General features: G+C 38.6%; 1 protein-coding gene across 13 annotated transcripts in view; it reads left to right on the top strand.

Moving 5' to 3' along the window:
- The window catches only part of LOC135091489 (serine/threonine-protein kinase Genghis Khan-like), a 126,565-nt gene extending 109,918 nt beyond the window's left edge, over positions 1-16,647 (top strand). For 5 of the 13 annotated variants that reach the window (XM_063990075.1, XM_063989901.1, XM_063989730.1 and 2 more), the window contains 16 exons: positions 2,413-2,573; positions 2,828-3,188; positions 3,598-3,757; positions 4,143-4,269; positions 5,282-5,419; positions 5,567-5,702; positions 6,167-6,315; positions 6,851-6,952; positions 7,445-7,613; positions 7,986-8,174; positions 8,520-8,705; positions 9,164-9,254; positions 11,665-11,827; positions 12,453-12,579; positions 13,098-13,243; positions 14,011-16,647. In XM_063990075.1, coding sequence (XP_063846145.1) covers positions 2,413-2,573; positions 2,828-3,188; positions 3,598-3,757; positions 4,143-4,269; positions 5,282-5,419; positions 5,567-5,702; positions 6,167-6,315; positions 6,851-6,952; positions 7,445-7,613; positions 7,986-8,174; positions 8,520-8,705; positions 9,164-9,254; positions 11,665-11,827; positions 12,453-12,579; positions 13,098-13,243; positions 14,011-14,130 — 2,525 coding nt within the window. In that variant the 3' untranslated portion in view covers positions 14,131-16,647. Of the gene's footprint in view, positions 1-278; positions 309-2,412; positions 2,574-2,827; positions 3,189-3,597; positions 3,758-4,142; positions 4,270-5,281; positions 5,420-5,566; positions 5,703-6,166; positions 6,316-6,850; positions 6,953-7,444; positions 7,614-7,985; positions 8,175-8,519; positions 8,706-9,163; positions 9,255-10,739; positions 10,824-11,664; positions 11,828-12,452; positions 12,580-13,097; positions 13,244-14,010 lie in introns of all 13 variants that reach the window. The other 8 variants (XM_063989579.1, XM_063989490.1, XM_063989215.1 and 5 more) reach the window with 5 other exon arrangements.
- Positions 16,648-16,969: the final 322 nt, after the last annotated feature.

The raw sequence follows: 16,969 nt of genomic DNA, 5'->3' as shown, positions 1-16,969 counted from the left end.
CATGTGAATGACAAAATAGGTGTTTCAGAATTAAGGCCATTTTGAGATTTGATGGCTTGTGTCTTGCATTGACCTAACAACTAATTTTTCCCATGTCCAGTGTGTTATATTTCATTAAATCTTAATTGTGTCAGTGTCATTACTGATGTCAAGAATGGACTTCTGTCTTTTGATCATTGTCATAATTTTGGACACAGTTCATGATTAGTTGAATTATTCTCATTTTATTGAAATTTTATAATTATGCATGTCTAATCTGTATTTGTGTATTTTCTTAGGCTCTATTGGAAGAAATATGTTTGGCTTTGGTAAGAATATTTTTTCAGCTGGAAGATAGTTGTTATCCCTAAAAGCTATTGCACTCCACCTACTATGACAAGTAGAGCTTCTCAGTCTGCTGGGGTCCATCTGGCAGATGTTGTCGTAGGATGCGTCAATGTTAGCCAGTCATAGGAGTAGAATGCCATGGACCTCACATGAAAGACGTAGACACATATTATGTGTAATAACCACAAAGACATCGAGAACATGTCCATTTCTATCATTGTAATAGATAGTATGGCTTTGAACCCCTCCCCATTCTTGTTGTCATGAAATTAAGTACTTTATGGCAGTCATCATATTGTGTTGAAGTGTTCCTTTGTTAGATTCTGCTGGTATTACATTAGCAACTGTACCAAGTATGAAGTGAGTGAAAGAATGAATCTGAGAAAATGTCCCTGTCGTCAGTGGCAGTCTCCAGTACCATGAGCAGATCAACATGCAATTATCCCCCCTCTGCTTGTTGGCAGAGTGGATCCCCATACACCTGTTTGATATGTTTAAACTTACCTCATCAGCAACTTAATAAACTTGCCTTTGTAATGCCCACAAGTTGCTTTTGTATGTAATGTTCTACTTTGAGGCAAACCATTCATCTAGCGATAAATGCAGAGGTTGGCAGTGAAGCATGTGAGCTCTGTTTGGAGTGCTATTTTTTAAAAGCTGTTTTGTCTGTTTGTGTGAGTGTGTTCATGTGTATATGAGAGAGAGAGAGAGAGAGAGAGAGAGAGAGAGAGAGAGAGAGAGAGAGAGAGAGAGAGAGAGAGAGAGAATGAATGTTGCTGTGGTGTACATGATTCAATCTAAACCTGTCATCTCTTGTTCCTCCCATCTCTACTGTTTTCCAATGGATGATCCTTATTTTAATCATCTCAAATCCATTCTGTTGCTCATTACTTTAGCTATGGAAACTGAAGATCTTTCCATTGTTTAAGCATCTCATATTTTCTTCTCTTCATTAGTCCTTCATCAGGAAATCTTTTAAGGCCAGCTTTTCCTAGTCCACCCATTATCTGGAGCATCTTGATAATCACTGCCTTCTTTACCTATACATTAACAAACTCTTTGGCTTTTTCCAGTTGCCTCTATTATGTTCCATTTCAGTGACCATCAGTTAGCATGGCTGCTCATTTAAGTCTTCATGATGCCCTTACAGTTTTGTAGCTGGCTTAGCTTGTGTACATGCCTCTCTGAACTTCATAGGCTCATGGTCACCATTTAGCACTCACCAAGTTTCAATGTCAAATATTCTCACTCCCATCAGTTATATAAATCTCTTAAATATGGTACTAGTCATGTTTTCTTAATCATTCGATAAGTGCTTCTTTTCTTCATCTTTAGTATATTTTGTTATTAGTGAGTCATGTATATAGCTTAAAAAATCTAATGTTTCTTATGCACTTGTGCTTCTAAGGAATATCCCTTCATTAGTTGTGCAAATGCATTTGCACAGAGAAAATTTGTACAAATCAGAGACTGACATTTTATGTATATTCAGACTTAGTAACACCATTTCCATCATAAATCAGAGCTACTCCTAATGTGTCTTTGAAGCTTGAGGTAGTAGTGCCAGTGGTGTGTGTGTGTGTTGTATTGTGTTGTGTTGTGTTGTGTGTGTGTGTGTGTGTGTGTGTGTGTGTGTGTGTGTGTGTGTGTGTGTGTGTGTGTGTATGTGTGTGTGTGTGTGTGTGTGTGTGTAAATTTGTGTGTGCACAAGTGTGTATGTGTGTGTGCTTGTGTGTGTGCACTCTGGGAGGGATTTTAAACATGTTTGGCTTAGCACACACAAAGACCTGTAGACCCTGCTTTGTTATGTGCATATTGCTTCTCAAATAAGTGGTTTGAGTAAAAAACTTTCTGAGTTATTTACATTAGACACACAGATCAGAGATATTAAAGAAAGATAATATGTTTCAAATAATCATAAAATATTGGCTGACTAACTAGTGATTATGAAATGCATGTATTTTATTTAATTATTTATTATCATTTTTTTTTATAAATTTTACTATTTTGCAAAAAGTTAAGAATATGAAAGGTTGTTGAATAAGATGCAACTGCTGTTAGCTCATGGATTTGCTTGTACCACAGTTATGGAGCGGCCAGCCTCACAGATGTCCATCCTAGAGCAGTTTTTGAAAGACATGCCCCTGGGACGTGGTGGCTCCTTGGAATCCGAGGAAGGGGACGTGGAGGACAACAGGGCTCCTTCAGTCCCCTCCCTATCCTCATCAAGGTCATTTGTCAGCCAGGTAAGGTGCCGCTCACCAGGGGTGGAAGTTAGAGACTAAACACTGTATAATATGTAGAGCCAAAGTACAGGAGAGAAACCAAAGATACAGAGGAAATACATTCCTTAAAGATATCTGAATGTCTTCTCAGAACATTTCTATCTGATATATAACTATTATTGTAAGAAAACTGTCTCATTGGGTTTTAAGATCTGAGATACATATGACTATTGCCACCAATATCCCTAAGATTAACCGGCATGCTGTCTTTCCAGCAGGAGCAGCTGGGTTCTCCAAACATGGAGGGTCGCCCCCTGCCACCCCTGCCTCAGTCTGCCTCCAGCGTGCCACCTGGTGTGCTACCCACCATGGCCCACCAGCAGCACGGCTCAGCTGCCCTTGGTCTTTCAGGGGGCAGCAGCAGCAGTGGTGGGGGGCCGTCACCTCACATGATGAAACCAAAAGCCCACCAGTTCCTTGTGCGTTCCTTCAGCAACCCCATCAAATGCTCTCACTGTACTTCCCTAATGGTAGGCCTCACACGTCAAGGGGTGGTGTGCGAGGTGTGTGGTTTTGCTTGCCACATCACCTGCAAGGAGAAGGTGCCACAGATCTGTCCAGTGCCTCCTGATCAGAGTGAGTTGACTGTATCTTTGCAAGATTTGCTGGTACATATATTTAGTTACAAGTGTGCCGCTATTTACGGTATTTATAAATATGTGCTAGTAATATACCTCTGTAATTATGAAACCAATTGCTGTGGGATAATTGAACAGGGAAGTATTTACTGCATTAAAACTTTATTACATAAAGTTATATTCTTCACAAAAAATCTTGCATAGAATTTAGTGTCTCAAGATTTTATTGTTATGTTTGGTGCTCTTGTCCTGATAGTGAGTTAATGCCTCACCAGTTTTAGTTATAGTGCAAGCCTTGATTGATGAATCATCTTTAGGACATTAATTTTAAGTTGATGGTGATAATTGAAGGAATGTATTTTGACTCGTCCCCTTTTTTCTCTCTCTTTTTCTCTCTGTCTTTCCAGCCAGACGACCTCTTGGTATTGACCTGACCCGAGGCGTTGGCACAGCTTATGAAGGCTATGTTAAGGTGCCCAAGCCTGGTGGAGTCAAAAAAGGGTGGTCCAGGCAGTTTGTTGTGGTGTGCGACTTTAAGCTCTTCCTTTATGACATATCCCCTGAGAGGTGAGCACTGCAGAATGACATTGACAGATGCAGTAATAGTCTTGTTGTAGAAATATTTTCACCTTGCCATATTGAGTACGTTGTGGGAGAAAATGAAGAACATGTTTCTGATCATTTATATTTAAATATCACTCTCTCTCTCTCTCTCTCTCTCTCTCTCTCTCTCTCTCTCTCTCTCTCTCTCTCTCTCTCTCTCTCTCTCTCTCTCTCTCTCTCTCTCTCTCTCTCTCTCTCTCTCTCTCTCTCTCTCTCTCTCTCTCTCTCTCTTTGTCTCTTCTTTTCTAGACTTTTCTTGTTTTGCCACCATCCATGAAAAGAATAGATAAAAAGTGATGTTCATGTCACTGGAAAGGACCATAACCCAGGTGATGTCTTGCTGTTCCAGAAATGCCCAGGCCAGTGTGTGGGTGAGCACCATACTGGACATGAGGGACGAACATTTTGAGGTGTCCACAGTACGGGATTCTGATGTGATTCATGCCAACAAGAAGGACATCCCATGCATATTCAGGGTAAGCATGGTGGGGTGAGGCACATTAAGAAGACATCATCCCTCAATTTTGTCATGATCATTAGTAAAGTAATATACATACTTTTCTCTATTGTGTTTAAAAGCATTTTGTTGAATTTTAAATTCTCTGATCTGTTGAGAATCTCATTTGTCAAGCTTTGCTAGAAAATTATATTTAGATGAGAGAACTTAATTAAGAGTAAGATAAAATATGATAAACAGTGGATGTGAGGGGAAATAGTTATTCAATTTCTAAACAAAACAGTGCTACATATATCAAAATGTAAGAATTATTAAGGAAATTGTTAGCTGACCAGATTTGAGTCATTATTGTACAAGTGCATAAGATTAAACAAAATAAAATGTAGATGTTGTAACCATTTATTAACTGTAAAATTGATTGTATGAAGTGTACTTTAAGCCCATGAAAAAATGTTCCCCAGCACCAAAAATATGAAACATCAAGTATGAAATCTAAAACATGTAGTGTTGTAGTATGTGCTTGTATCATAGGCAGGCTTGCCTCAGTTCAGATTGATTGTCATATAAACTTTAGTGATTCAATAAGGAATGAAGTATACTGTATATCAGGACAGAAAAAGATAAGGGTGAAGTACTTTGCAAAAACTATGTGTACAGCATAAAATTAGAGAGAGTAAGTATAAAGAAGAGCCTCTGATAGTGGCAGGAGATAGGCTAGAAGTGTATGTGAAAGTAGTGTCAGAACTTAACAAGGAACTGTAAGATTTAAGGAAACTATGTATACAAGGCATACCTGTGAAAATTGTCATAACTGTAGTCTTTAAAATAATCCAAAGGGACTAAAATATCATTAGCTATGCATATTTTCATATAGAGTATATTAGGTTGTAGTGGAGTATTATGTAATAATACTTTGTAATGATTTGTTTAATATTTTATGTGCAAACTGTTAGAGATAGTTATTTTCCAGATTGGTATTATTCAGTACCTCATCCAATGCTCTTGCTGACTGAGGTTGATCTTTTTTACAGATGACCACATCTTCCATGGTTGGGGTGCGGCACCACACACTGATGCTTGCAGAGACAGAGAATGAAAAGACCAAATGGGTTGTGGCACTGAATGAGTTGCACAGGATATTCAGGCGGAGCAAACTACCCGATAGACAGGTGCGGCACACTCCCTCTTCATGACCTCTATGTGTATTGCTTGTGGTGTTGCTACTTAGAGGGAAGCTTATGTTATAAATAAACTTTACTATTAGCTTATTGATTTAGTTGAGGAAATATTCAATTGCTTTTTTCATTCTTTTACAGGTCTTCAGTGCCTATGAGGTGGTTGATGGCAGTGTAACACTGTTAAAGAATGCTGTATGTGGTACTGTCATTGACCCTGATCGGCTGTTGCTGGGAGCAGAGGAAGGTCTCTTCTGTGTTGATGTTGACAACTGCGGTGAGTGTCTTACACTAGGTAATGTTTATATTGGTATTGAAATGATATAGTAATTTTTTTAATCTGTGATTTAGTTAATTCTTGAATGAGCAAATTAAGATGACATATAGACTTAAAACAATACTGTAGATCTTAAATACTTCAGGATTGCTTATCTGGAAACTGAAGTTATACATTATACTCCAAAAATTACAACTTACAAATAAGGGAATTCTGCCATTGAGATCATCAATGATACTGTTTTGAGACGAGATGATGTTTTCTCATGGTGAAGTCAGGACACTTCTACTTGCTACATCTCCTTTCACATAGTTTTCATAAAATCCTTTATGAGGAGGGTGAACACTGATCGCCCTTCATAAATTCTTCCTTGGGTGCAACATGTGATTAGTTCTGACTGGAGAGGAATCCAGCTTAGCAATACTGAATATTTGTTAAGATTTTATTTATCATTCTTTCAACAGAAATTGCCAGGATAGGAGATGGCAAGAAAATCGTGAGTCTTGAGTACATCGCAGAGGAGCAGTTGATCATGGTGATAGCAGGAAGACAACGGCAGGTCAAGCTGATTCCTGTGAGGGCCCTTGGTGGGGATGATGTGGAGTGGATAAAGGTGAGCAGATAAGGATACTACTGAGTTTGGCTACCACTGTTATTCCTTCATTAAAATGTTGCTGTACCACAAAATACATTTTACTGCAATCTTCTCATCCCTCTGAAGTGTCTACATCAAGACAATTCTCTCAGTAATTCTTATGCCATCTCAACATCAAACACTCACATTTTTGTGCAAGCCTCAGGTTACTAATTAATGTAAGAGAAACATAACTATATGTGCATTAGTGTCACATAGTCTAGTTCTTGCCTTGGTGACTGAAATTCATGCATTTAATTATTTCACAGCAACCAAGCCAAATAATGGGTCAAAATTTCCCAGCTTTGCCTAAATCATTTACAGGAAGTTTACACATTCATCATCATTTCACTAAACATACTTATTTTTCCTTTCAGGGTTGGAAGTTTACATTTTCATAAGCATATTTATCCAATGCAAATGTATGGTTTATGTTGGATTTTAAAAGCAAGTTTTCTTTGAAGATTACTTTAAGACTGGAGAACCATTTATAAGTAACACATATTTATTCCAGGTTTCAGAAACAAAGGGTGCCATCGCTTTTACCACTGGAAAGTTTAGATCTCCCACCAGTCTTAACTATACCTACTGCTTGTGTGTAGCTGTTAAGAGACAAGTGAGTATCTTTTATGGTTTCCTCAAGTCAGATCAGCTTTGAATATGTATGTTTAATGTCAAATATTCCTGAACACTACATGTAAAATATACTCTGAAAATCATAAAGAGGAACAGGTTAGTTGGTTTTTGGGAACCAGTATTGATAGAGAGAGAGAGAGAGAGAGAGAGAGAGAGAGAGAGAGAGAGAGAGAGAGAGAGAGAGAGAGAGAGAGAGAGAAGAGGGAAGGATGTTATTTTATTATAAAAATAACCAGCAGCAGTAGCTTTCAGTATACAAACCTGTGACAATTTTTTTAGGTTATTTTTAGCCAGATGTGATGAGCTTTAGTAATGTAAGAGGGGCAATAAAAAGTGTGAAAAGAAAGCCTCTTGAGAGTGGTAATCTCTAAAGAGGTCAAAAAGGATCATCCAGAATAAGAAGATAAGTATCTTGAAACCTCCCTCTTGAAAGAAAAAGTTTGCTAATACAAAACTAATATTCTCCCTACAGATCATTATTTATGAAATTAATCGAGCGAAGGGTCGACACAGACTCTTCCGCTCGATCCTGCTGCCTCAGCCACCTCAGAGCCTGGACATCCTGGGTGAGGGGCGGCTGGCTGTGGGCTTCCAGTCTGCCTTCACCATATACTCCATACTGGGGGATCAGCATCCTCTGTGTAAGTTCGTTCAAAGGCTGTCAGGTTACCTTCAGGTAGTGTGCCTGACTCAATTTTAATCTGGGATTAGCTTTTCCATAATTTTCACACCTAGTTTTTTGTTGAGTGCCACCTTTTCTTTTGTAAAATGCCTTACATCATGAGTGAGTATAATTATCAAACAGTTTATGTTAATAGATGGAAGTGTTATTTTGAAGTATGGGCATTTCAATCCCAAAATTTGAGTTGTGTGCCAGATGTAGGAAAGAATTTTAGATCAAACTGACCTGCTTATTTTAGATAGCAGTGTTGGGGCTTGGTGGATGTTTATTCATTGTAAACATAATGCTTTAGTAATTTGATAAGAAAATAATCTGTTTTGTTTTCTTTCAGCCTTAGTTCACCCTGAGAGTCAGTCACTGAGCTTCCTCTCCATGAATCAGTGCGAGGCTCTCTGCTGCATTGAGGTGACTCGAGGGGAATACCTCCTGGTGTTCAACCTCCTGGCAGTGTATGTAGATGCTTCAGGTCGCAAAAGCCGCGAGAAAGAACTCATGTACCCAGCCTTACCTACAGCAGTTGGTGAGGATTTAATTAATTTATTAGTCTATGTTATTCACTTACATATTTATTTTATGAACATATGAAAATTGGGACTGCAGATAATTGCACAAGGCAAAAGGAAGAGATAAGTGTCTGTGTAGCATATGGTTAATGATGATGGAGTGGAAGCTCTCATAGTGAATGTTTCTGTTTATATTGCAGGTTAAGAACATTTAAAGACATGAATATAGTGTAATCCTGCCATTCATAAAAAAAAAAAAAAAAAAAAAAAAGGCTTTTTTTTTTATAAAAAAGAAATTCCATATTTGTATCAACTGGTGGTGGAGTGCATGGTAAACTGAAACAAGTGTTGTTGTGTTCCAGCGGTGAGTGATGGCATGCTGTTGGTGTACAGTGACATTCACATTGACGTGTTTGAGGTGCTCTCTGGGGACTGGGCACAGACCATCAACCTGAAGCGGACCAAACCCTTGATGCGCACTGGGGTCCTCAACATGGTGATGATCAGTGACCTGCCCCATGTGGCCTACCTCAGGAACCTGCACAAAGGTGAGTCAGTTGTGGCACTCACCTTGAAACATCATTCACATGTGTCGGGAGAGGAATATAGCAATTGTCCAAGAAAGCTTTTTTCTCATTCAGTGTAACATTAGACACAGAATAAATATTTAATAAACTGTGCTATAAACACTGAACAGTCTGCACAGCTAACTAGGAAATAAAACTTTTGAAAGAGCACATTGGCAATTGTTTTCAGAAAGATTATTTAGATCAAAGTTGCATTTCATTGTTACTTGACATTGTGTGAGCCTATACTGAGTAATTTATATTTTAATAATTATTGTGCGTAGATTGCATAGGAACCTGAATTGCATGTGAAATGTAACATCTGGTATGTACTTATTTTTTTTGCCTCTTAGTTGTTGCTCTCACTTTCATTTATAACTCCCAGTGCATATATTTTGGAAATTTCTTATATTAATGTTAATTGTGATTAACTTTTTCAGAGGAAATTATAAGAACAAATGTGGATTCCAAAGGTCGACCCAAGTCCCGAAGAAAGTTCTCAATGCGAGAAAACAGCAAAGCCACTCGCGCGTAAGTGTTTCTGAGCCTGTCCTGTTCATTCATCCATTAGTGTCATCAGAGTCCTCAGACATATTTCAAAAGAGCATCATCAAATAGCTGATTGCTGCTGGTTGTTGCCATACTTAGATATCCTTGAATATTGTGATGTTACACTTAGGGTATGATGTTGGTGTGTGTGTTGTGACAAGCACCAGACCTCAGACCCACAGAGGACAAGCTGCTCTCTGGGGCAACGTGCTGTGTTTCTGGCCTTGTGTGTCCACTCGTGAATCTTTGGGGTAAAGCAGAAAATTATGCTCACTCTTGTTGTTCAGCAGCTCTTGAATGAAATACCCTTCTTATGTTTTGTTATAGATTGATTTTGTAATATTTTTAATGTCATTATTATTTTTGGAGCAATGAGGACATAAAATTATCGTGAATAATTATATTTGTGCTCTTTGATCTGTGTATTTAAAATTGAAGGATAATCAACATTTTTACAAAAGATATTCTATCTCTAGTAAAAAAAAAAGATCTTTGATCAGTATAAAAATGAATTATAGTTGTGATAATATTATAAAGTTATTGCTGATTTTTTATCATCTCTCAAACTGAATGATATACTATATAGGATGATTATCTTCAAAGTTTTGCATCAAGAGAGTAATGCAAAATATCAAAATTAAATGATTATTAGTCTTTATTCATACAGGACATACAAAATTTTCATATCATGAGTCTATCCCAAACTGCTAACTGTGGAAAATAAGTGAAGAATGGCATCCTGAGTCACTCACTTCTTGCTCCACTCATCATGACTGAGTTCACTACCTGAATGACGTGTCAAAATTTCCCCCTCCTTGTCCTTAACCTTTTATTTGTTTGTGCCACATGTAATTTGTGATCTGTGATGCCCCTCGTAGATTACTTTTCATGGAAGTTTTGTTGTATTATATTTTCATGTCCTTACATTTATGCCAAGAAAACCACACCATTGAGAGCCAGCACAACAGACCTCTTTCTCCATTACTTTCATTGACCAATTCCTTGTTTGTTTGACTTGACATGTTCCCACCCAGACAGGATCAGAACACCACCACGTCAAAGGAACCCCAAACTTTGTTGCCATAACTTCCCTGTTGATCAAGCTTTAGATGCCTTCCTCCCTCCCTCTCCAATAGATCCCTCTCTCACCATTCATACCTCTGCATTGTCAACTGAATTTTAATGCTGTTAAATATTTAACATCCATTGTTTAAAAATACTTTCCTTTGTCTGAGCTATCTAGTATATAAAAATAGCATTGATTTCTTTTATACGGATTGAGTTCAAACAGACTGTGTTACCTAACAATAATGTCTGCATTTTAGGTAATTTCTATAGCTTTTGGATTCAAAAGAAGTTTCCTCTTACTTCTGTGTGGACCAGATATATTATAGAGAGACTAGGTGCCCAGAAATAGACATATAGCAATAGTAACACACTGACCACTTGTGGCATGTGGCTGGCCAGGCGGTTGAGGCAGTTGGAGAGTCGCATGCTCCACCTGGTGCCGGCGCCCCTCTCGCGCCAGCTGACCACCACCAGCCACTCATGGTAACCTAGTGTGTCCCCAGCTACACTAACACCCCAGTCAGGTGTTTGGACTGCAGGCAGCTGGTGTGTGCCAGAGCCTGGCTTTTTATTACTCCTTTTTGTGTTCTAATCTACCTGTAGTTTTGATAGAAGACTGGAAGCAACAGGTATGCCCCCTGTGCCTCTGACAAGTGTGAAATGAAAGACTTCACACGTACACTTACACGCACACATTTACTCACTCTCACTCTCGTAGTAGTGTTGCAGTAGTCTTTCTGTCTTGACTTTCATTAGAACATATTTTGAGGCCTAACAAAAGATTTACGTCTTTAGCTTACATATTATTTCATATTGTTTGTAATATTGCATACTAATGCAGCAGTATCTCTTTTATTGTCTTAATAACAGCCACAACTACACTGTATACTCATTGTCTTGGTTGCAATGGTTCACTCAGATGGTTGTGTTAAAAGTCTGTCGTCTTGTATGCTGTGTTCCGGTGTAAAGACTCTTGGTTGTTTTCCAAATGTTTGTGGTTGAATTGTTCAGCATGAACCAGATGGCAGCCTTGTCATTTTGCTTATTCCTGTGAAATTCATCTTAGTTAAGCATATTCTTATTTAATGGTACATACCAATTTTTCAGTAGAGGCGTGCAGTATTATTTGATAGTCATAAATGTCATGTTGTGGCAGAGAGTCAGAGGCTCCTGAGACATACAATAGATAACTGAATACTAGTGATCAATATAAGAGTGATGTGCTGGTGCTTGTCACGCTTGGGTTGTCTTGTGCACATTTCTGGAGTTACTACTGAGGCTTGATACATCAGAGACTTAAGCACTCTCCCTTATGACTTCCCAGAACTGACCGCCGCAGCAAACTCATCTCAGGACCCACCAACTTTAACCACATCACCCACATGGGTCCTGGTGACAGCATAGAGATCCAGCGCCTAGTTGACTTGCCATCTCGCCGGAGCTCAACAGCAGAACAACGCACACAACAAACACAGTCTATCCACAGGGTATGTGTAGGGATACTTGACGGTTAACCCATCAGGAATATCTCTCTCTCTCTCTCTCTCTCTCTCTCTCTCTCTCTCTCTCTCTCTCTCTCTCTCTCTCTCTCTCTCTCTCTCTCTCTCTCTCTCTCTCTCTCTCTCTCTCTCTCTCTCTCTCTCTCTCTCTCTCTCTCTCTCTCTCTCTCTCTCTCTCTCTCTCTCTCTCTCTCTCTCTCTCTCTCTCTCTCTCTCTCTGCCAAGTTTATTTCCCATAATCACTTACTTTTATAATCATCTCTTAAATAGATTTGTAGTGTTTAAAAGACAAAATTATCCTTTTGTTCTGTTCTGTTCTATCCCTCTTATTTGTGTCCTTGAATTTTTTTGTGCTGTATGTTAACCATATCAGTTAACAGTGCCCTTCCCCTCTGTTCACATAATTGGCCACTTAAAACTAAACTAACTATATGGTCCAAAATGTGTTACATTCTGAAGGTACCATTCAGACCATGTAATTTTGTTGGGCATGGTTTTTTTTGTTTTTTTTTTATCATTTCCCAGTAATTTACAAAACTTATTTTAAGGATATATAAGAGAAGTATGTTGATTTTGTAGGGAATCATTGTGAGTGACATGATGGGTATTACAGGTGCGCAGTATGCTCCAGACCAGCGGGAAGCTAGCGCCCCCTCGGCTACCCCAGGGCCCTGAGCCTCCGCGCCGTTCTTTTAGCCACCAACCTCTTCCCCAACCTCTTTATTCCAATGTTCACAATGGTAAGTAGGACATCCACCTCGTGTTACTTAGCATGCACAGAGAGATGTACTGTCTGGTGCAGTTAATTTATACCAGTGAAGTGTTATGTGACAGAAAGTAACACTGACAAGTGAAGGCTTGAAGTGGAAAAAAAATATTATATAAATGGTAGATCATGATGAATGTGGTAGAGTGACATTGGGTGAGCACATGATGGGGTTATGAAGAGTACTTGAATGAGATAGATAGAGTGTAAGAAATAACCTTTATCTGTATGGAAATGGTGAATGAGAGATTAGAGGGAAGAAGCCCTCTGAATAAAGATAAAATTCAGGAATATTTTTCTTCAATGAAAATGAGTATTGTTAGTATACAGGTGTGGATAAAAGTTGATGACTTGAATGGCATGTTGACACACAGCAGTCATTGCTGAGTGTGGCAGTTCCTTCCTCCATCGTGTAAGAAGTAGACTTAGGAAGATGCTGAACTATTTCTGTAGGACTTCTGTCATTGAAATTGTCTTGTTTTTTCATTATAGGTAGTGGGCCTCCGCCTCCAGTGACCACCTCTATACGGAGGCCAGGCATACCGCCATTGCCCCCCACATCTGCCGCCCCCCAGCACCTTCCCCCCCAGCGCTCACCTGAGGAACCACGCCACCAAATCATCCATCAGCTGCAGGAAGTAAGTTATGTACATTATTCTTATAAGTATTACCAATGCCCACCATTGGCAGATTCATGTATACCAGAATATTTTCTTGCTGTCTTATACTAGAATTTGTCAAAAATCTAGTTGGTATTTTTCCTGATAAATAAAATCCATATCAAAGCATGGGCATTGGATACTGTACTTTACTGTACTTGCTTCTCTTTCCTTATGCTTTATGATGTCATAAAGTAGACATCTTGATAAGCTTTTAATAAAATTGTACAGTGCTTTAGCCTCACAAAAGCCTCAGATGTCATAGTTTTTGAAAGTTTGGGATGAGACAATGTATCCTTGCTTGGGGCATTTGTTTTTTACAATGACTCCAGAGTTTTCCTCAGATTAAGGTGTATGGGGAACTGATCCCACTGGAATGTTTCACACTTGACTGGTTATACTCAGTGAGGAGATCACTGTCTGTCATATGCAAGTGATAAGCAATCCTTCCAGCATCTGAATTTTTCATAAGCTGCAGTGGAGCCAGTAATGAATAATATCCTATATTTACTGTTCTAATTTGTGCTGCATTAGTTATGGGTTGAATCTTGTCACTAGTTGTATCTTATGACTTACAAAATGTGTTTTCTTGCAGTCACTTGTTCATGATCAAAGTCTGAAATGTCAGTCCTTCGAAATCGGTAATTTATACCTTTGTCCAGTCATCTATGAATATTATGTATTATTTGTTAGGCTGATTTTTCACTACCATTTTGTGCCGGAAGTAAATTAAATTTGCCCTTCAGCAGGAGTGTGGTGACACCTCCCCGCGTCACTCCATTGCTTCCAACACCAGCAGCAACCTGTCTTCACCTCCCTCCCCGGGCCGGCCGCCAGACCACCACTCATCCTCCTATGATTCCTAGGGTTGTGTCTGGCCTGGAGAGTAGCTCTGAGCTGATTCCTCACAGGCTGGGCCTCATGGATCACCACAATCCTGTGTTGAAAGTTGGTGCATTAATTTATTACACATTGGACTTTGTACCACTCAGTTAAAACGTAGAATTGATATGAAAAAAATATACATATTTAAGCTTATCAGGTTAGTTGAATGTGGAAATATAACAGATAAAATGATTGTCACAATTTTACTCTCAACCATTTGTAGGGCAAAAAAAAATAAATAAATAAAAAAGGGTCACAAATCAAAAACACAGCAGGACTTGTGGGTGTCCAGACCCTGGTGTGAGGTGACACTCACTGCACCTTGTGATAGAGGCAATACTTAATCAAACACATTTATGAAATGTAAGAAGTTATAGCCTTTGTACATCTTGAAGCATTACCTCTCCTCTCTAACCGGCTGCCAGGTACTGTAACTGAAATGCATTAGTACTTACAAATATATAATTTATGGAGAATAGCAAAGTATTCTCACGGGGAACAAATACCTGGTTTTGGCACTTGTAAGTAATGTTGAGGAAAGTCTGTATTTTATTTATGAAGTGAAGTTTCTATAGGTAATGGGCAGCTATGAAAAGGTTCAGGCTACCTGTTGGTGCTTTGATTGTCTTACGTCATATATTGGATGTATGAATTATAATTATGTATAACTCACCTTGTATATGTAAGATCATCTTTGTTGAGATTCTACAAGAATTGGATCATCCCTGTTGTTTCAGGTTCCCTCATATACTGGTTGTCTTCTTCAAAAGCTTCTGCTAGTCATTCTTTACTCTTAAGTGGAAACTCAAGCCCAAAGAAATTGACTGGATGAAGGTGAAAACTTGGGGTGGTGGCATATGGGGGGCCGAATGTGATTTGTGATTGATGTTTTGGGAGGGAAGTGGGGTAGGACACCATAGCAATACTGAATAAAGTAGCTGTAATAAATGATTACTGTGTTTGGCGAGGTGAGTCACTCAGGGCACTGGCTCACTTATGTGGCTGACTGTAATAGAATATATAGGTAATATCTGCCTGTAAATTAGTGCGGCTGTCAGAAGGTAAGCATTGTTTGGAAATTGTGACTGTTGGAGTTGTGGCATTATGTGGGTATTGAAGCAATGTTCTCCCAGGGTGTGTGATGTGAATGGCAATATGTCCTATGATTCTCTTAACACAAACTTAACTAATCATCTTTTAATTTGGAAATTGAGACAAAATTTTATTATGTTGTGGTATCAAGCTGCAATATTGTGATTACAAAAGTTAGCTTTAAAATTTAGGTTGGTTGAAGGTCCATTGATGTTTGTTATGCTCAGATGTTTTAGTAAACAGGAAATGGCATTTTATGGGTGAATGAATGTAAATTTTAACCAACTTCCAGGTGGGTGCACGTGAGAAGGCTGTAGTCTTGTGGTCATGCTGTCAGAATAGAATGTTTTGAATCTGTGGTAGGAAATTAAAGACAGTCATTAACTGCTCCAGGAGGGACACTATAGTTTGAGAATCATTCCTTCAGTGTGATCTGTACCAGAGTCATACTTCAGAATTGTAAATGTGATGGTAGTAAAAGTGGCTGGCCATATTTAAACAGTCAAGTTTCATGTTTACAGTGGTGAAGTCAAGCCTTATCAACTACCTATGCTGCAGATCCACTGAGTTTGTCTTAACAATATTTCAGTAACTAGTTTTGTGTTAGGCAACTTGCATTAGTGGTCACAGTTTGATGGTAAATAAGTTTTCAATTCAAGCTGTTGACCGAGTATTTGGTGTGGTTGTGTTGAGACTCCTGCTAGGCATCACTGCTGAAGCATCATGTTCAAAGGGATTCTCCTTGCCTCTTCAGACTGGTCGGTCAGTCCTTCAAGTTTTGCAGTCATCTCCAAATTGCCGTGGCATCTTGCTGAGGCTTTGAACACCATGATTCTGAAGCATTGAACTGATTTGTTGATAATCTTTCCTTCCCTTGCCCTCCTCACTTCCAAGTCTAATGGTCATGGAAATGTTTCTTGACTCTTGTTTGTAACCGAGCAGTTAGATAACAATAGCAACTGAGTGACTGTTCAGGAACAAAGTAGCTGTATGCAAATTATTCTTAGTTGCTTGTGTATAAAAGCAAATAATTTTTTTAGTGTTCTTGCCAATCCAGTGTGCAAGTCATACCTCCGTTATCTGTGACTTGCCAGTCTTGTCAAGGGTATTTAAAATAATGTCCAGTAATTTCATATAGAGACAGAACTTATCTTAGTACTTTTTTTTATGAAAAGTATGAGTACTACTATGCTGTCAAGTTATTTTTTCTTGTAAGTACAATCTGTAAATATGCTCCCTTAGCGATTATGTTAAAAGAAATCTATGAATACTGACGTGTACATTCATACTTCAGCTCGTATTGTAGTCAATAATTTATGATTGGAATGGCTGCATCACCGGCCCTGTGTATACTAGCTTTTGTAAAATAGACATTTCTAGAAATATGGCAATACTATAATGGGTGAGTGGTGTTTTATTGCTTCCACTGTGGTATGTGTGTGTGTGTGTGTGTGTGTGTGTGTGTTCACCTCATGTCAGAGTACAGGAACTGAGCTACGACCATATTGTCTCCATTACTACAGCAATTCAAGTTAATTTTGAAAGTAGATATTTCTTATTCTTACCCTTTTTGTTCTTTGATTTACTTATTTCTAGCTAAGATCCATTTCATTTTCCACACTAATTATATGCCTGTTTTTATTTCATCTTTGTTCTGCATTGATTCAATATATCCCTCACATCTGCAGGAGATAACCCTTACCTGTCTACTTGTCCAAGACCCATGAA

This window comes from Scylla paramamosain, chromosome 1 (genome assembly GCF_035594125.1).
Source record: "Scylla paramamosain isolate STU-SP2022 chromosome 1, ASM3559412v1, whole genome shotgun sequence".
Taxonomy (NCBI): domain Eukaryota; kingdom Metazoa; phylum Arthropoda; class Malacostraca; order Decapoda; family Portunidae; genus Scylla; species Scylla paramamosain.
Note: the sequence above shows the minus strand (reverse complement) of the source record. Positions and strands in the feature narration are given on the sequence as shown.